The sequence below is a fragment of the Acartia tonsa genome, chromosome 1, assembly GCF_053477335.1.
Source record: "Acartia tonsa isolate MP-2025a chromosome 1, ASM5347733v1, whole genome shotgun sequence".
Lineage (NCBI taxonomy): Eukaryota > Metazoa > Arthropoda > Copepoda > Calanoida > Acartiidae > Acartia > Acartia tonsa.
Window position 1 is genome coordinate 13011941 of NC_137260.1, and position 21264 is coordinate 13033204.

General features: G+C 30.0%; 1 protein-coding gene across 1 annotated transcript in view; it reads left to right on the forward strand.

The window, feature by feature from the left end:
- Positions 1-12673, forward strand: part of LOC145313376 (transcription factor AP-2-alpha-like) — a 30269-nt gene extending 17596 nt beyond the window's left edge. Inside the window, exons 6-7 of the mRNA XM_080152741.1 lie at positions 889-1149; positions 10706-12673. Of these exons, the coding sequence (XP_080008867.1) occupies positions 889-1149; positions 10706-11018 (574 nt within the window). The 3' untranslated portion in view covers positions 11019-12673. The remainder of the gene's footprint in view (positions 1-888; positions 1150-10705) is intronic.
- The last annotated feature ends 8591 nt before the right edge of the window (positions 12674-21264 follow it).

Genomic DNA, 21264 nt, shown 5'->3' on the forward strand with positions numbered 1-21264 from the left:
CGTAATTTTTTCAATTCATTTCTAGCCGACTCTTAAATATTCTAAACTTATAAGAATTGTTAAATGTTAAAAACACGAAAAAATATTTTAAATACATGATTTATAAATTTTTTATAAAATAGAAAGTCAGCTTAAAAATTTTGAAATGAAAAAAATAATGTCAGGTTTTCCTAGTTGGCCAGCAGCTATGCAACCTTCAATATGGCGTCCATCTTATCATTCTAATAATATCTATCTATCTGTTCATCTTCATTCTTCTTATCTATTTAAATAAATCTATCTATTCAAATTCTACTAGTCTAATGACTAATTATCTATTGACTTACTTTGAATAAATCTGCTTTCAATCTATCTTCGTTTTTCTCTATTTTCCTTAGTAACCTTTGTTTGTGATATTTTCTTATCTACTTTGATACCTACCTATAATATATATCTATCTTCATATTGCAGTGTCTCTAATTATCTATCTATCTACCTTTTTATCAATCTATCTATCTATCCATCTATAGAACCAAGTTATCTTTACTAAATCTTCAATGCAAATATTTCATGATCTTTTTAGCCCAAAGCTGTGTCATTCATTTTCAAGTTATTTTAGAAGTTTTTCAAATATGCTTTCATCTAAAATATATTAACAAAGCTGACAGCTTTCAGTAGTTGCGAAGCTTATGAATTCAATACAATTAATAAACAGTTAAACAGAGAAACTGTCATATCTATTTAAATAAAATCCCTTCTCATACAGATAGTGCTGGATGGACAGACTGACAAAGTGTGTTATAGAATATATGATTTATCTTGTTAGTTATAGAAATCATCACAAGAATATTTATTAGCCTCTATAAAATAAAATTTAAATGGCATTGATGAACATATCAATATTTTTAGGGCCAAATCAAAGGATGGAGGCAAAATGTTGCGCAGTAAATTGGAGAGAATCGGATTGACCCTGCCGGCTGGTCGAAGGAAGGCGGCCAACGTGACCCTGCTAACCTCTCTGGTCGAGGGCGAGGCTATCCATCTTGCTAGAGATTTTGGTTATGTGTGTGAGTCTGAGTTTCCTGCTCGCCAGGTGGCTGAATACCTGTCCAGAAACCATACAGATCCTGCTGATATGTACAGGAGAAAAGAGCTACTTTATGCCACCAGGTATTAAACTTATTTTTTATAAAATTACATTATAATGAACTAGCAACTACATCCTTCTAGGGGCAGTTAAGGTCAACATTTCCTCGTTTTAAGTTTTAGTTGTAAAGAAAGAAAGTAAAATTAAACTTTTGGGGGTGGTTTATTTTTTTTAGGGAAGATTTATTCCTGTAGGATGATAGTACCTTCACAATAGTTATAAACCTGCCTAGGACATATGACAGACTTCATTATGAAGGAGAAAGATATCGGTTCAGGGGTTAGCGAGATATTTTGATACAAATAGATTTGAGTAAATTGAAATAAAATATAAAATCATATGAAAGGTAAATAAACATAAAAAAACAAAAAAATATTTAAAGTATAAACTCCAAAACCGAAATATACCAAATCTGTAAAATTATAAAACTGCTTTCCAATAAAATGAGGGATATTTAATAAGAAGAACATTTTTTTGCCTCCTCTTTTTCCCCCCAGTCAAAATCAATAGTTTTTTTCAGTTGAGTATTTTAGGTAGCGGCGCTACCATAAAAGTGTCTTCCATTTCCGTCCGTATGTTGCTTTCTTTGAATATATGTTTTATTTATCTTCTCCATTAGAAACCATTGCTTTTTGTTTTACGCTATGCTAAAATGCAAATGGAAGAAAAGCTGGAGGTAAAAAAGTTTTCTTCTGATATAATATCCCTTCCTGCTGTCTGCTGGTCAGATAAAAATCTTGCAAATACAGTTGAAACAGTAAAACTCAGAAATATAAATATTTTTATACATGCATATATAAGTAAAGGAAGAAATTGTTGTTCTTACAAAACCAAAATATATATAAACCTTGCGGGCATTCTTTAAGTCTTTGCTAATTTGTTTCATTATTTGTTCATAACGAAAATTAGTAAAATTTATTCATAATTTAGTAAATATTAAGGTGTTAGTCAACTTTTAAAGCAACATTGCAAATTAGAATAATTTTGTTTAATTTTATTTCAACAACTTTGTCTGAAAACTAAATAAAAAACCAACAAAAAGGGTAGCACTAAAAATGGGTACTTTTACATGTATATGATTTTAGAACTATTGAATCTACAAAAATTCTTCGAGAAGCGAAGATTTTTTACAATCAAGCCTTTCTCTTTTTAGGGTAAAATTGAAAGAACTTTTATGCGACCATAGGAAAAATTGTTCTTATATTCAATTTATTTTTATAAAATGAAATATTTTAGAGGGTTCGGGGGCTTCAAAAGGATTAATATCGACGGTTCCCAAAAAGTTAAATTTTAATGTATCCATTTGTATGAAAGATGTTTATCATTAATACATATGGGTAGACTGACAGACAATCGTATAGACAAATAGTTCTTTAAAAAGGATAAAACTATATTTTCAATTTTGGGGTCGTGAAACGGCTGATTCTTGTTTTCATGATATTTTATATTGTAGCATGCATGCAGAGGCATGCGCTTAGAGTGTTCATACAATATTACATTGTATTTCCATAGTGGAAAAGGATCCTCCCTTTCGTTATCTTTATTATCTATCAAACCAATTTTCATCATTATATTAAGTTTTTAGAACTCAAATTAATTAAAGAATTTAAATGGGTCTTTGTTGGTCATATCTGCTATAATTTTTACAGAATTGTTACTATTCTATTACAGAAACACCCATGCGTGCCACTTTCTGAAAATGGTATTGTTAAATTGGCAACTAAATTGGAGGTGGGGAGAACTTTTTTTAGAAAAGATTCCAAGAAAATGTTTTTATTTTGACAGGGGCCAATTTTCTGCTAGGGTGTTGATTCGAGGTGGGGGAGGGAGATTAGAGTGGTGTTTTTTTAGGGGGGGGGGGGGATAAAATTATTAGTAACACTTTTTAGTATTTGCTTTCATTCATTTCTTTAAACTTGTCTATAGATTGAACTACTAAATTAATATAAAATTCAGTAGCGAAGCTATATTATAACCCCATTGTCTGTCTGTTCTTCTATGTTAATCCATTTTTAACGCCTTTTAGAAATCTGATTTAAAACCTGAAAAGAACTTGCGTTGCTAGAACTTAATGAACAAAAAGAAACATTATGCACAAAATTTAACATTCTTTATACTCAAATTAATTAAAACATTTTAAAATTTCTTTTTGCTTTGGTTTCATAATAATGAAAAAAGGCGTTTGTCAAAAAAAACTTTCTTTAGGAATTTCTTGTATTTTCTCAATTCTGAAACCCTCAATCAAAATTTGTACAATTATAGGATATAGAGGAAATATTTTGAGAAGTGTAACAACAAAACAATAAAATTTTTTTGATAGCTGCAATAAATTTTAAGCTAACTAGAGCTAATATTTTCAAAGAAAAGAATTTAGATAATTTTATGGCTTTAATGCAAAACATTTAGCAATGCTGAACAATATATAACCTATGTATTGAGTTTTTTTTTTTACATAAGATATGATTATATGCATTAAAAAAATAGTTTGTCTTATATTGTACTTTTGATCGTTAATCAAATGTTAGGTAAAAACATATGGTATGAAAAAATTACAAGAGGGGGGGGGGGGAGCGTGCAAAATTTTAACTATGTTATGGCATACAGGGGTTAGTACTGGAGTAGTTTTTAAAGAGGGGGGGGGGTGTAATCCCCTATTAGACTAGGAGTCATTACATTGACACTGTTTTACAGGTTTTGGCTTCGGCCTATGAGGTGAGTGTTCCCTTAGTATTTTGTTAAAAATAAAATTCATTTATAGGGTGGGTCAAATTATCTAGGAACCTATTCTTTTGGGAGGGTTAATCTACTACCCTCCCCAAAAATGAAAAAAATCTCTAAAGACAGAAACAGACTGACATCATACCGCTCTATTGAGCATTAAATTTTTTTTTTTTGACTATGGATGATTTATAAGAAACTTCTATCATACCAATACCAATACCATCACCAATGTTTAGCAGGTGCTAGGGGAGTTCTTAAAAACTGTCAATCAATTCCTGAACACGTCACAAGAATGTGAAAAAAGTTCCAGGCTTTTTTTGTGTGTGGAAAATCATTAATTTCGTGACAAAATTGCTTTGCTATGTTGTTAAGGTGTGACTTCATTTTCGCTTATTAACAGATCTCTGTGTGTTTTAGTTTTAGAAATTTATGTGTTATTAATTACTTAGATTTTTAATCAGATTTCCATGTTCTCTAATGAAGTGAAAAACGCAGCGAACTAAAATAATGATTCCTCTTGGATGGACAAAATGACCAATAAATGATTTCCATGTTAGCAAGTTGAATTGATGACAATTTTTCACATGTCATAATATCCACGTATATTCTACACTACATCCATTATCATGTTTTACGATGCAAATGAAGAAAAGGTGATGGGGCAGTTTGTGCTGTTGTAATTATATTCATTTTTATTTATAATAGTGTACAATATATGCAGAAATGCATGTACACTTGTGCAGTGCCTTGTGGTTTATTCTGCAAAAGAAGGGGAAGAAAAAAGACCTACAAAATGAAAAGATAGAATTAAAATCATTTTCGAACATTGCTGGTACAGTGGAAAGTATCATGTGTGACGTCAAAAAATACGTCTAGAAAGAAAGAATGAAAGGAGAACTGGGAAAGAAAACCCCTAAAAAAGAGATGAATAATAGACATACTTTTTTAACGTCATAAATGACACTTTTCGCTGTCCCAGTATTGCAAATATATTTAATTTGTTGTTCTTAATTTGGTGGACTATTTGACTGTCATAAAAGTGGTCTTTGCATTTTTGAAATACATTTGTGGACAATTTTACGTCAACATTATAGCTTTAATAAAAAGGGCCATGGCTGATATAATATCGAAACATTGATAGTCCTCCATCCTTGTGGTTCATATTATATCTAGAATGGTCAGTTTTATGCCATTTTAAGTTGTGTGCTATGTTTCTTGTACTCACTAAATAGAAGTTACATTTCTATAACATGTTATTGTGATATTTTACAATTTGAAGCACCTCATAAGATGTAAGGAAGAGAATTAAATTGTAATTACTACTATTCAACCAATCTCTTTCTTAGTATCTATCTATCTCTCTCTCTAGATCCATCTATCTTTTTATCTCAAAAAACGCGCGGCTAGAGCTAACTACACATGGAAGAACAAACTTCTTTGTAGAAAATATATTTCGCTTTATTCAAGCCTTCTCAATTCTATAAAATAATAACCATATTTGCAAAAATTCTTAAGAAAACAACAAGCTTCATACTAGTTAAAATTAATATAAGTTTAACAAAAAACAAGTTAAAAATATTAAGAACTTTGAAAAAAAGAATTTTTAAAAACAAAATAAAATCCAAATCTTTTTACTTTGAAATATGGTGTACCTAATTGTTTGAGAGTTTATGTACAACTGAATTATTTATTGTAATGGAAGGGGGGGGGGAAGGGTTAGCAGATGAAAATTGGCGGTCAAACTTTTCAACAGTGGTAAGAATTTATACAACAACAAGGAAGAAAATATTCAAAATTTTGGTTGGGTTAGCATTTTTTAAAAAAAATATTGCAATTTGCAAGTCAAATAGGTATAAATTATGTTACAAGAAAAAACAACATGTATTAGCAAAATTTACTTTCATTAACAAAAATATATAACAATAACAATAATTTTAAATTTTTCTGTTCAGCCCCAGGTGCTTTGTTTCAAATTTATTGATGAAGAAGGATTCTCGACATTTTCTGTACATGGCTGACTCTTGCCTGCAATTTTCTATAACAGATACTTTCATGTTGGCAACACTGTGTCCAGGAAGATTAAAATGTTCCCCAACTGCAGTTTTATTCAAGTTTTCATTTTGAGATCTGACACAATCTAAATGTTGTTTGAATCTTTCTTTAAGCTGTTTCCCCGTTTCTCCTACATACTGTGTGTATTTGCATTCTCTCCTATCACATGTTATAACATAAACGAGATTTTTTGTAGAGCAGCTGACTGGTGTAGAAATAGGTACCTTAAAATTATTTGCTGAGCTGTAGACAACTTTGGCTTCACGGACATGAGGGCAGGAGGGACAGTTAGGTAGGTTACATCTTTTTATCTCTCCCTCTCTTAAATTCTCATTTATTAAATACAAGAATGAGATATTTATTTTACCAAAGATTTAAAAACATAATTAGGAAATTTTAAATTATTTTCAAAACTAAATAGATTTATATAATTTCCTAGAGAGATTAGCTTTCCTCAATCTCTCTGTAAATAAATCTGATTTTCTCTTAGATTGCCAAGCGATCAAAGAATTCTACCCACTCTTTTGAAATATATTGAAATTAAGGAGGGTTATTTTTTTCTTTATACCTTTATACAGGACACAAATTACAATGTAACCTAAGCTACGCTGAACTGAAGAAAACACAAATAAACAAAAGCTACTCCCCTTTATTTTTATTTTAACATTTTTAAAAAATGTGCTAGGGTGAGGGAGGGGGCAGGGCTTTCTGTCCTTGGCAAACTCTTTGAGAGATTTATTATGTGAATTTAACTAAAAATTTAATTTTGGCTTTATGTTAAAGCCTAAAATTATCTTTTTTTTATTTCCCTTATCCAAATCCTATTATCATATGAACATAGTAATTTATTTCTTACACACACGAACATTAAATTTCAAGATTTTTGGCAGATTTCAATTTTTATCACCTCGGAGGTATTCAATGTTAATAATTAGTAATTCTTAATTCCTCAGTAATTACTGCCTTTTAACATTCTTTTCAATTTTAAAACATTTCAATCCACAATTTCGTGGATTTATTTTATTAAATATTTTAATTACACAAAAAGATATAATTGTTATTAATTATAAAAGATTTTTATTATAATTAACATTAAAAATTAAAAACAAATGCAATATTAGCAGAGATAAGACAATGGCCAATAAATTGATATAAATTATACATCCCAAATTATGATACACAGATTACCACTTCTGTAGATTACAATTAGTGGTTGAAACATTTGGACACTCAACTAAATGAATAAACCAATAAAAATTCAGTGAAAGTCACCAACGTTTTTAATGCAATAAACAGCCCAATAGCACCTTTACCTTTAAGGTATAGAAACAATTCTTAATAGCTTTTAGATGATTTATAACTTATCATTTATTTTTATTTTGCAAAAATATAGACAAATTTTAAACTGTTGCTTTACAATATCTAAAATACAATAAACCATAAAAAAATGAAAAAGCCATTAAGTTTGGATAATAACAAATAAATTACCTAATCTAGTTTGGACAACAGAACAAACAAGATGTCCTTGCAATGTTGCAAATTTAAATATCATAAATTTTTTTCCAATGTCGTTATCAAATCAACATAAGTATGTTATTTTTAATACTATTATATATATTTTTCCAGAATAAAACTTTTCATTAAAGAAAATATACAACGTAATTTCTAAAAAATAATATATTTCTAAAATAGCATTTCGATGTTATTTCAGCCATTACAACTTCGTATAAAAGCATTACACATAGGTGAGATAGATTACATGAGTTTTGACAGGGTTAAAATGGGTTTAAGCCTATTTTTACTTTGAAGTTAATATCTAGTAGGGTGAAATAAATCACTATAAGAAGAGTTGGGCTTTAAATCTTATTCGAATTTGACTATAACTACAACCTTTTGCTTCAGAAAATACTTTTTCTTTATCTTAAATTTTAAAATCTTATATTGCTCTTTCAACTCTCATGAGCAAGCAAATTAAGATCCCCATATAATCTCCTTTATGGACAGGTTAATGCTGTTTTATAGGCACACCACCTAACAACAAACAATATGTCTGAGCTTGTCTAAAACTGATCAGATTCAAATTAAAAATTTGAATTTGATGACAATAACAAAATTGAAGTCATGATCGACTAAATGACAGATTTAACATAATATTACAACAAGTCCATTTTGTTAGAAAATGAAATAACAAGGACAATCTTAACTCTATAAGTAGTGCAGCAATAGCTTGCAAACTATGTTTAGGATAAAAAGAAAATCACACAGTACAGTTAAATCTTAGTTTATAGTTATTTTTCAGCTAGACAATGTCTAAAAAATAATAATAATTATGTTTATTAAGAAAAAAATTTGTTGTTGCAGATTATTTACAGTCAAATTTTATTGGTATGGAATTTTAAATGAAAATTTTCTTCCCAAATGGCAGTTTTCTAAAAGGTAGAAAGTATGCAGTAATGTGTATTCACACATTGTTTTTATTTAGGCCATATAAACGATTAAACGATACATAAATAAAAAAAACTAATAACTTACGAAGTAAAAAAATTATGTGTATAAAAGATGCTCTTATTTCATTCCAATAGGATAGACATATTTACTCTAATAGTATTTATACAGATGAAAGATGGCTCAAAATTTACTCTAATTGTGACAAAAACAAGATACACACACGTACTTTACTCTAATTGTATTTATACTGATGAAAGATGGCTCTAAATTCACTCTAATTGTCACATAAACAAGACACAAACACATACTTTTACCTTTGACATTATTTATAAAGCCGCCATGGAGTTTATACATTCCAGAATAATAAATAATGATTATCTAAATTTCAATATTGATTATATTATTGTAGGTTAAGATCTATCTTTCTTTCACATTTCAATGTTTTTTCCCTACTTTCTTATTAATTAATAAGAATTTTAGAAATATGGAAGGGAGGGAAGAAGCGGGTTTCATCGTATTTTCAGAATAGCTTTTCTCCTATTTCTAGCCCCTGCGGGGGGCTCTAATCCTGTGGGGACAATTTCCTAACCCTGCGGCGCAATTATTAACATTTACCTAATCTAACCTAAAATAATCTATCAAAAGCTACTGTGAAAATACGACGAAACCCGTGTTAAAGAATTTCATTATAATTTTTCTATATTAATTTGATATTTTGGTTGGTTTATATTGACCTAGTTGTCCTGGCGGGCAATTAAGCTGTAAATATTGTGTTGATGTCATATCTCTGTATCTCTAAATATCTCAAGCATATCTCAATCACGAGTAATATACGATCATGGGTAGAGATATACATTCAAAGATTTTAATTGGTTTTAATTATACTCTATCTGTGGTTTTAGAGGAAACTTTGTCCTGGAATCAACTATAATATAAAGTAGTAAGGTTTTTTTTTATCTGAATTGATTAAGTTTTCCTATTTAGAGAAACTTCAGGGGTCTCAGGATGGTCTTAGACTATGTAATTTTAGAGTAAACCATTGTGGTTGTTTTAGACTATTTTTCTGCCTCTTTATTATTCCTTTTTAAGACAGAGCCCTAGATGCTAGGAGCGCAACCGATTGTAATTTATATAGACTAAAAGAGCGAGGGATGACATATTATCAACTTGCCTTGAACCTAGTAATAGTATCTAACTTTTTATCTTTGTGACGTAACAAAAATTGAAGGATGAGAGGGGAGGTGGGAAAGGAAACCCCTAAAAAAGAGATGGATTTTTGTTACGTCACAAAGATAAAAAAGTTAGACACTATAACAAGGTTCCCTGCCTTAAAGTTTCCCTAGTATTTATGCTAGTATTATGACCAACACTTAGCATCATTACTAAAACTTAAAATCTTATAATCTACACACTGAATAAAACTAATCTAAGACAGGCTTTATTCCAATGAAGACAGCACAACAGTCTCAGGTTTTTATAAAAAAAAAGAGGAAAAACAATTAAATTATTACAAGATCTAAATAAATTGAAATTTTTAAATTTTTGTCTCTGTTTTAATAGTATACGACATTCAATTGTAAACTTCCCATTGAGCACTGGAAAAAATATGTCAAGCTTTAAAAAAGAAAAATATAAATGAGCGTTACTTTTTTTTGCAAATGAGAAAAGAGACTTTCTGAAATGGACCTATACCTGTATGAACATAAGACTGGGAATATTTTTTTGTGGGGGGGGGGGGGAGGGCAGAAATTTATAAGAATTTTTTTTATAGTGAACAATATAATAGTTTTATTACATCTCCTTACCTTTTAATCTCCGAAATTATTTCATTTCAAATGTATTTGCAGCTTTTTTATTTCCTATTCTTTGTTGACAAAAATTTTGAAATACACCTACTATTGCTATGTTAACCGCGCGACAATATTAAAAAGAATAGAGAAAATGTATCTTTATTAAGATTTTTGAGTTTGACTTTTAATTGATTCATTGAAATTACATGTAAAATTTGTAAGCAATCGGACAATCTGCAATTTTGATACATTATGTCGACTATAAAGATATAATAAAAGTGGTAAAAGATGACAAATTATCAGTATAACGATTGCCTAATGAACAAATATTCATGTTAATTTATGAGTTTAATTATGTCATTTTAGTTCTCGCTAATTACTGAACCGATTAAGTATTCTATTTTGGAGAATCTTAACCTAGTTTTAGGCTGATTTGTTTCTTGATCTAAGTTTTGTGGTGGTGTAATGTTATTTGAATAAAAGCTTAGGGCGCATCCTCTAATGTTATATAGGTATTGCTAATTGGCTCAAACTAATTCAAGTTGTATTCATAAATCTTTATTTCCAGGTACATAACAAAAGAATTGATGGACCTGTTGAACCAGGACAGATCACCCCTGTGTAACACCAGACCCACCCCCATCCTGGACCCAAGCATCCAGAGACACCTCACACACTTCTCCATGATCACCCACGGGTTCGGATCCCCCGCCATTGTGGCAGCCTTAACATCTATCCAGAATTATCTAAATGAGAGTATCAAATACCTGGACAAAGCGTATCCAGGTTCTGGTCTGTCCATCCATTCATCTTCTGGCAATGATGGCAAGCCAACCTATATCGAGGGAAAATCATTTCTAATTAATGGAGAGAGAAAATGATAATACGCCTTTAATTTTTGTTAATAAATTTTGTTTTTCAATCTGTAAACAATAAGTAAAACATATTAGGAAATAGTAAAAATTTTACTTTTGAACATTTTAAAGTTCATTTCTGATAGCTATTTGTATAAATTCTTGACATATCTTTGTCTGACAAACAGACGTACTAATTACAAAGTAGGTGCGTTACAAAAAATATTTTAGTCACTTAAGGTTGTAAAAGTAAAGTGTAATGTATTGTTCAAAGGAAGTATGTATAATATATTTTTACAGGAATCTCATTTTTAAGCCTTTGGCCGAATAAGAAAGCTGAAATCTGAACCCCATCCCAGGTTCTTACAAGGACATTTTGGCAGGTTTTTCAAAACTGTCTAATATTTGAAAATTACAAAAATACTTTTTTTATTCACTACTTTTATAAGTAAATTTCACCGAAACGAAATTTTTTTGCCTTCAGCTCTTTTGCCGGTCAAAAATTATTATTATAATGACTAAATGTCTTTTTGGCAGGTTAGTGTAAACTTATTTACAACGTTGTTATACTTTTTGACTATTGTTACATTTGATTGTTTTAGGCTATTTTTGATACATTTTATTTTGTTACTTTGTAAGACTTTCAATATTTCTAACTGATATTACACAAAAAGTGATGGCTTTAGCCTGACCTATTTAAAATCTAAATAATCTGCTTGCAATATTTCTCAGATTTCAATGCCTGCCGCTCAAAGTGACTTATGTTTTGCTTCTTAAAATCTCATTACTTAAAGCAAATACTATTAAATCATTTCTATTATTTTACTAGAAGGAATTGCTATTTAACTTAGTGAAAAAGTATATTCCCTCTCACTTTTTTTCAGTTTGTTAATTTTTGTTTTTAATTGTAGTTGAATTAAAAGTGCCATGTAAAATTTAAACAAGATATTTTACTAGATTTAAAAAATAATGTAAATATTTTTTTAAAATGTAAATAATTTCACTGTGCTATATAAAAAGCTTGGAAATTTTTCTCTAACAATTCATTTGTGGTGCCATTACATCCACTAAATTAGGCAGTGGAAGTGATAGCACGTATAAATCAATAAATAAACTAAGTTTTTGTTTGGAATAAAAATTTGTTGTAAAAAAATGCCATAGATATAAAAAGGACCTAAAACTCAATATGCATAATTTTAAAAAAAGTATAAATTATCTTTGTCGTACAAATGCTGTGATATAAAATTATATATTGGAGGAAGATAGTTAGTTATAGTGTTGCTTTTCCTCCTATTTTTTTGCTTAATTTTGATATGTTACCGTGTCTTCTTAAACTTATGAAACAGCTGATTTATAATGTTAAAAATTAATAAAGGTAGGAGCAGTTTTTGTAGAGGAAACTTAATTCAACGTATTAAAGACATTTTAGAATCATCTTAGTAAATTAAAACTTCAATAAAGCCATTAAGTACCAGAAATACCTTGATTAAGATATCTCTACAAAAATCGCCTACCCCTTTAAAAAGTCAGTTAAAAAATCTCATAAAAAAACTAAGTGCAATTTTTTCTCATAAAATAAAAATGCTTGATATACGTAAAGATACTATTCAGTTAATATTTTGTTACTTAATATAATATTATGATATGCATTATCTTTTTAATAATAAACTATAGATTTTAAATTATTTTTCTTTTTTTATTGTTTTCCTTTTCCCTGACCTTTCAACCGAACCTAATTTTTTTTATCCTAATCGTTATAGTCATCAAAAGAGTATGAAACTGGTAGGGATCTTTTATGTTTTTTTTAAAGTAGATTTGTTTGATTCTGGAAGCATTGCACGGCAGCCTTAGCCGCGCCGCTTACGAAAATCATCCAATAAGCCTCACCGTCATCTGCCTAGCTATCTAAGCCTCTGCTTCAGCAACCAAGTTTCAACTAAATAACCCTCATCACAGCCATCTTAAACATAACTTAGCTCAAGCCACCCTACGCCGCAGACAACCTAAGTCTCACTTAGCCTAAGACAACTTCATCCCTACCTTTTTACAAGCTGCAGCCTCAGCAATACTTAACCATTTTGATTATATAAAGCTGCAATAGCAGCCGCAAAAAACTGCACAGATTCGAGAAATGTAATTAGTTTTGAGGGAGAATCAGCCACTCCAAGTTGCAGCCACCTTCTGATACAACTGTGAGCCTCAAACAGCCTGAGCAACTATTAACTGCAGCCGCAAATTTTTATTAATTATTAGCAGCATCCGCACGGCTAAAGAGTTAACCTTCTCCCAAATTATGAGAATTATCTTTTCTACTTATCTGTCCAAATTATCTAAATAAAATGTAAAATTTGTAAGTGAATAAGAAAAACATTCAAATAAAACCCTAAGAAAACAAAAAGCTTAAGCAATTTCCTTTGAAATAGTAGAATATATAATATTAAAAACCATTAAGATTATTATAATAATTAGCCTCAGAATTTGATTAAGTTTAATTGCAACTGTGGAATATTTTATTATTACGCTGCCTAACGCTGAGTTTAAAGTCTTGTTGTTTAACTGATGTCACATCACTTGAATGACTTATAAAGCCTTAAACTTTAATGTTATACCACAAAATCTAATATTTTTAGAAATCACATCTAGTCTAAGCTGCCAACATTAAGGTTTGGTCAAAATTAATTCCTAAAAGTCTATATAAATATTTCTTATTTCTCTAAAGTAGATTTTTTTTATTTTCTGTGTTAAAATGACCATTAAAATACGGGAAAAGGGGGAGGGGAGGTTAGTTTTTTGTTTTGAATTGATTAGGTCAGGTTAGGTTGGAGTATATCGAATACTGGTGACCCCGCAGGGATAGGGAAACGCAGGTATAGGCTTTGCTGGGGTTAGACATTAGGAAACCCCTCATCCCCCTATAAAAATGTAAAACTTTAAAAAGAGAAATTTTGAATTTAATTGATATAATACATTCAATTAATACTATTAGTCAATAGTTTTCTTAGAGCAACTTGAATTGCTAGACTACGCATTGACCAAGTATTAGGCTTGAATCATTAATTTTTTCATAATGATGCTCAAAACTTTTATATCATTTCTCTTACAAAATTGTCTTGCCTGTAAATCTTCTATAATTACCATAATGTGTAGATAAGTGTGTTAGATCATTTTATAAACCATAAAAATATCCTGAAAAACAATTTGTGAGCGTAAAGCTTCACTATAAACCAGGGTTTGGCTGTATCAATGGAGTAAAACACTAGATGGGGAAGGGGTTTAATATCTGTATGTCCTCATCCAATTAAAAATCAACCAATAGCGTCGGGAATATTAACACAGTTAAGTAGCAGAATGCAATTTGCTAGCAGACGTAAAAAATCCTCGAAAAAGCTGCGGTTTATTTGAATTGGTGGCTTGAATGAAGACTGTTGAAAAGTAGCGTATACGGATGTCGGCTGCGATTGCAGCTGTGGCTTATATTGCAATTGATCTAAACTTGGCATTAAAAGCACTACAACGGACTTTTTCAACACCATAGATGAATTTGATGTTATTTTTTTCATAAATGTTTCATTTAACTAATTGTCCAGATTTCTCGCAACACCCTAATTGAGGGGGCTTTTTAGTTAGCATAATGATGGGGGCTTTTTGAGTAGCAAGAATAATTTCTGGAATTTTAGTAAAGAATTTTAAATGGCAGTGACAATTTTTCTATTAAACATTTGATAATTTGGGAGATATTGTGTTTGAAACTAGAAAGGAATTGGACATTGGACTGTAAACCAACTGGTCCAAAAAGTTTTCAAAACGTAGCTTAAAACTTGTTGGGACTTTTAATAAAAGTTAATTGTGTTGTACAGACTAGCAGTGCCAAAACTTTTCAAACTTAAACTGCTTGATTTCTTTTATTTGAATAAATGACATTATATTAAATAGATATTGTATTAAAGTGCACGATTAAACGAACAACCGTTCTCCCAACTCTAAATATTTAGTATGAACCTTCTTTAACATCCTTAGTTCTGACGCGGTGTCGGGCCGAGATTCGAATCTAACACCGTCTCGATAACGAACTTCTGTGCATGTTGATTTATTGTATAGAAAAATTGTCTCTAAATCGCTGGTCCTGCAGATTTTGAGGGGCCCGTGCCATGCCAAGCCAGAGCTTTAATATTATGAATATGATATTTCATATAAGACTGTAATTTTACTACGGATTTCATGGGTGGCAGTATAAAACAACTAAGTTATATCTTATTGCAATATTTGTTACTTAAAATATCTAAAACAGTAAGTATTCACGTTAAACCTTTTAATTCAATTGACATAATATTGAATTTTCCTAACCTTTATATTCTGGAAATAAAAATTCTATCAAAACTAAATATCATGTCGATTTAAAACAAACCAAAAATTCTAAAGAACTAAACATTTATGTTAGTTTTAATTGGGTTCTGGGTAGGTTTTATGCTATTGTGAAGTACTTTTTAAAAGTTGGTCAAAATGCAATGACACCATTTCGTGTGTGATATCTCTTTACAATTTTGCATTGTCAGCGTAGTGTTCAATAGACAAGGACAAAACAATGGGCTGGGCATAAGTCATTGAAAACCATCCCAATTTATCTACATTATATACATAGACGTCTAAGCTTTTTTTTTTGGGGGGGGGGTAAAAAATTTTAAGGGGGGGGGTAATTCGTATTAGGGGGGGTTAAAATGTTGCGCGAAGCGCGCCGAAATTTTTTTTACCCCCCCCAAAAAATTTTTACCCCGGGGGTAAAATTTGCTTGGGGGGGGGGGGTAATTACCCCCCCTGAAATCTGTTGGCAGGGGTAAATTTAGTTTACCCCCCCTAAAAATTTACCCCCGGGGTAAAATTTTTTGGGGGTGTAATTTTAAATTTATTAAATATTTAGTAGGGGATATTATGGATATTAAAAACGTGGATATATTGACAGGGAAAAATTTAACTCCAATTTAGGCTGCTGATATGGACCTCATTTATTGTTTAGTTCTTCCTTCCAGTAGAAAGGGAGAGGATAGGGTGCAAGGTTATTTTAGCACTCTACGAGTGTCACTTTACTTGAGTATATGAAAATCTGGTGCAACATCCAGGTAATAATATATCGATTAATCTTAATATTATTTCTCGTATTCATTCGAATCCGGTGGATAGGAACTGGTTCTCATCAATACGAAAAAACTATGTCTAGCATCGTATTATATCCTGTTTTCTACGAATTTAGAAATGTACAATCATAAAATTAAGAAATAACTATTATCATGTATTTTCCAACAAAACCCCATAGCCCACATATTAGATTTGTATCTTATTCTTTTTGTTGCACACTATGAAAATGTGCGTGTGTGTGCGTCCCTGTTAAGCTTAAACCCCTTTTGTTGACTGACATGCAATTAAAATGGTTTATGCCGACTTATAGATATTTAATTTAGTTACATGACATTATATCTAAATACTTTATATTAGCGACCAATTAAAGTGCGGAAAGGGGCCTGATTGTTAAGGATTATTTACAGTGTGTTATTAGTCTAATGTCGATGTAATAACAGCTTAAAATTTCAATATGGATCTGTGCACATAAAGTGTGTTATAATGTGATTGCTTGCAATACCAATTTATGTCTGAAGAAAGTTTCTAAAGGTTAGATTAGAAATATTTGCTGGTATACATTGAATTTCAATAAGTTGAAAAGCTTTATTATGATTTTTTAGATATCAGCAAAGTTTTTATGAAGTTAATTAATTATTATTAATACAATTTGTTTACAATGCGCTATAAGTAATACATATATAATTCAATTGATCACTATAAGAATTATTTTAGATATTGTTTATATTTATGCAATTAAGGACTTACACCCTTTATCTTATATTAAGCTACCCTTTGGTAAAGATTAATAAATAGTTTGAAAAAACTCACAAGCCAGTAAATAAATCGTAACCAAGAATTCCTAATGTCGGCACAAAATGTAAAACACAAAAATATTAAAAAACTTTAAGATAATTATGACTAATAAAAGTCAATCAAATAATTTTTAACATACTAGCGAAGCTTTTCTTTAATTAGGTTCGGTCCGTCAGTCCGTGCGTCCGTCTGGAACAGATAGTAATTTTCGTTAATTTAAGCACGTTAGAATTGTCCTATCTATATCAAACTTTGCATGGTAATTCCTGTAGTAGTTAGGTACTATTTAGACAGCGTAGCAACTCTATAATCGTTGTCAAAATTCATGTGAAATAATTATCCGATTGATCTCATTTTAGGAATACTGATTTCTCAGACAACAAAGTACAATGTTATAAGCGAAGCATATCTGTAATCAAGTCCTTAAAATATAAGTATGTCCTTAAACATTATCCTTTATCTATGCAGTTTTTCAACAAATTTGCTTAGAATTTTTTACGACTTTCATACATTTATATTCTTATTTTTTAGTTCTGACACTCGTTTTAATGTTCGTTTGTCCTTCACTTTCAGAGCTTCGCTTTTATGGATGTTGTCATCCTTTTTTTTTAAGTAAACATATCCTGTTTTAAAAAAGTATTTGTTCATTGTGTACACGTGAAAAATACATAGATTACAACTCTATAATTACATTTGAGGTTCATAATTGAACTTTAAGTGGATATTTATAACTTTCTATTAATTCAGCTAATATTTTTAAAAAGATTTTAGCAAGTTATCAATATATTTAAATTAGGATGATTGCAAAAAATTTTACTTTTGAGCTGTAACACTATTTTTTGACACCTCCCCGTCAAATGTGAAACAGATCCTGGAGGCCTAATGTCATGGGAATCTTCATTTAAATGAATAAGGTTATTATAACTATATAACTTTTGTATATCACACTTTAATAAGCCAAAAGTTTTGTTCAAATCTAGCCGTTGCGTTTGTTCTGCCAAACGGACAAATGGAAACACTTTAAAAGTCACAAAGCTTTGCATCAAATAAGATTGGTCATGAAAATTTGAAGTTTTGAAATATTTGCTGTGGATCAATTTAAGTTTATTACAAAAACACCTAAATACCAATTTAAGGATTGCAACATAGAGTTTTAAAACAAACAAAAATTATGACCAAACTAAAATTTTGAAGAGAAGGGAAGTTTTTTCTTAAAGAAAAAGTTAAAACTTTCTGTAACCTACTTTGTATGCTAGTATAAAAGCTAAGACGAGCTCTTATTCAGCTGCTATTTTAGATAAATGTCAATTTTTGTCTTGGTGTCCGTAACAAACATACATACATAATTAATTTCTTGTAAAGTTTAATAGACTTAAATGGCATTAAGCTTAGTTACGGAAAGGAAATGGGCTTTTGTACTCTTCTTTTTGTTAAGATTTTTTAGAAGAAAACATGTCTCAAAAATCCACATATATCTCTGTTCTTTATAAATTATATATCTATGGTATATATTTCAATAAACAATTACACTCAAACAATAGGAAATAATTTTTACTGCTATCTAGAAAAGTGTTTTTTAATACAAGCTAATAAAAATTTTATTTAAGCTTTTGGCGGTTTCCCTCACAGCGGAAAGTTTCATGTGTGACGTCATAAAAATACATCTCTAGAGAAAGTATTAAAGGAGAAGTTGGAAATAAGATGGATAATAGACGTATTTTTATGACGTCACACATGACACTTTCCGCTATCACCTTATGATTCAAAAACCAAATTCTGAAAAAAAAACATTTATTTGGGTTAAGTTAGGTTAAGTTAAAATTGGTAGAGCCCAACTGAAAAACACTTGGTTGTTTTTTTGTTACATTACAGAAACTCTTTAGGATATGCCGCTAAAAAAAGAAAGGAGTAAATGAGAGAAAAAAAAGAGTGAAAAAAATAACAGGAGAAGATTAAAAAAGAGAAGGGTCCTTTTTCGGCATTGTTTTTTTTAAACCAAGACAAACATAGATAAAACATGGAATGTTTGTCTATATGTAGCGCAGCAAATAAAAAAACTTCCCAAACAGAAAACCATCATAAGTTAAAAATATTTAAAATTGTATGATAGACAAAAAACTGAAAGAGAGTCTGCTTAGAGAATAAAATACTCCGAGAGAAAATGTGTATTGTAGAGTGTAGAATGTGTATACCCACAGAAGGTTAATCGGCGGAACCGACGGACTAACAAACGCACAGACGGCCACTGGTTTTCGACTAGCTGTGCTTTCAAAATACTCCAATTTAAGAAAACAATGATCACATAATTTTCAATACAATAAGCACTCTCCTTTATGTTCCAGCAATACTGAAAGAAATTTCTGACAATATCTAGCAATTTGATTAAAATAAAAATATGTGTGTATTGGTGCAAAAAATAGGGACAAATTTTAAATTGATTTGACGGGGCTGATTATTTACGTCACAAGTGAGGGGAAAGGAAAGGGAAGGAGGAAAGAAACCCCCTAGAAAAGAGATGGGGGTATGACGTCACACGCCAAAAAAATTTGAAATTTGTCCCCATTTTTTGCACCAATACTCACAGCATCCAATGCATAAAAGCAATCCTTATATGGCTATAAAATTATTGATTTTCAAACATCCACTAAAATCTAAACAACTCTTTGTCTGGAAGTCCTTATTTATTTGTGTCTTTTTTCAATTGGAATTATGCGCTTAAGCAGCAGTAGCTGTCTAGTATTAATTTGTAAATGAATACATTTTGCGCATTTAAGGACCAATTATGTTACCCTACTAATTTATGTCACGGGCTTGACATAGCAGAAATAAGGTTAAACCTTTTTATCTGTAAAAGAAAGCAATTTGACTTTTTCAAATGTATAGTGCAAAGTACTTTTAGCTATTATTTATATTTACAATATTGAAGAAACAGACTGTACTAAACAATTACTAGAATTTAATAATTTCATATTACTCACGTAATACAGTTAGGGAGTTGAATCCATTTTTATAGAAGCAGAAATATAATCTATGATTATGGTTTGGACCCTCTAAAACTGTAATCTACCCTTCCACTTTCCCCTCTCTTGGTGAAGATATCTTCAACGCCGATACGATTTTTGAAATATAAGATTCCACTTTTGTCTCTCTTGTTGAAGATATCTTCACCAAGAGAGGCAAAAGTGGAATCTTAAATTTCAAAAATCGTATCGGCGTTGAAGATATCTTCACCAAGAGAGGGGAAAGTGGAATCTTACATTTCAAAAATCGTATCGGCGTTGAAGATATCTTCACCAAGAGAAGGGAAAGTAGAATCTTACATTTCAAAAATCGTATCGGCGTTGAAGATATCTTCACCAAGAGAGGGGAAAGTGGAAGGGTAGATTACAGTTTTAGAGGGTCCAAACCATAATCATAGATTATATTTCTGCTTCTATAAAAATGGATTCAACTCCCTAACTGTAATAATATGGTTCAAATTCAAATATTAAATCTAATTAAAAAACAAACAAACAAAATTGAAACAATTGTTTGAAGTTTAATACTTGTACTATTTCAAAAGAATTGAAAAAAGTGAAAACATGAATTTTAAATAACAGAATATTAAAATTTAATAGAAAGTCTAATTTAAAAAATAACATGTTTACTTATATTGTGGCTAAAATGAGATAGATCTTGAAGACAAAGGTTATATAATTCATAATACATATATCATAAATTACCTAAATTGTATCTTTTCAAAGAAATATCATATTTGTCCTTAAAAACTCTGTGAATTTAGTAGTCTGACCCAAATATTAATATTTTATTCTAGACGACTTTTTAACACCAGATCCCTAAATAAAAACGTAAAAAGAAATCTAATACATAATAATTTCTTAAATATTATAATCTAAATGATATTATGTGAGTTCTTTCAAAATATACAATTTTGTTCTCCTTATAACAGCAAATTTACTGGAATAATACAAATAACAATAAATGATCTATTTTTACATTTTCATAAATCAAAGCTAATTATTCAGTCCTACATTCCAATTGATTTCAAGACCTTTGTTATGAGTCCTAACTCTCATTTAGAAGGTAATATTCTTTCTTGGCCATATACTCTTTGTTGTTGTTTTAAAATTTATTTCAATGAAACAAATTAAACACATTTAATATTTGGTATAATTATCATGTTATGATAATACAATATTGTAAATTATAATATCTAACTAATGCGAAATAAGTGGACATTATTTTTACTGAGCATCAAATAATCAATAAATTTATCAATTAAGTTACTATTAATTCCAGTGTTATTGAGAATTTTAGAAGCAAATTGAGCAATAAACATTGTCTGAGC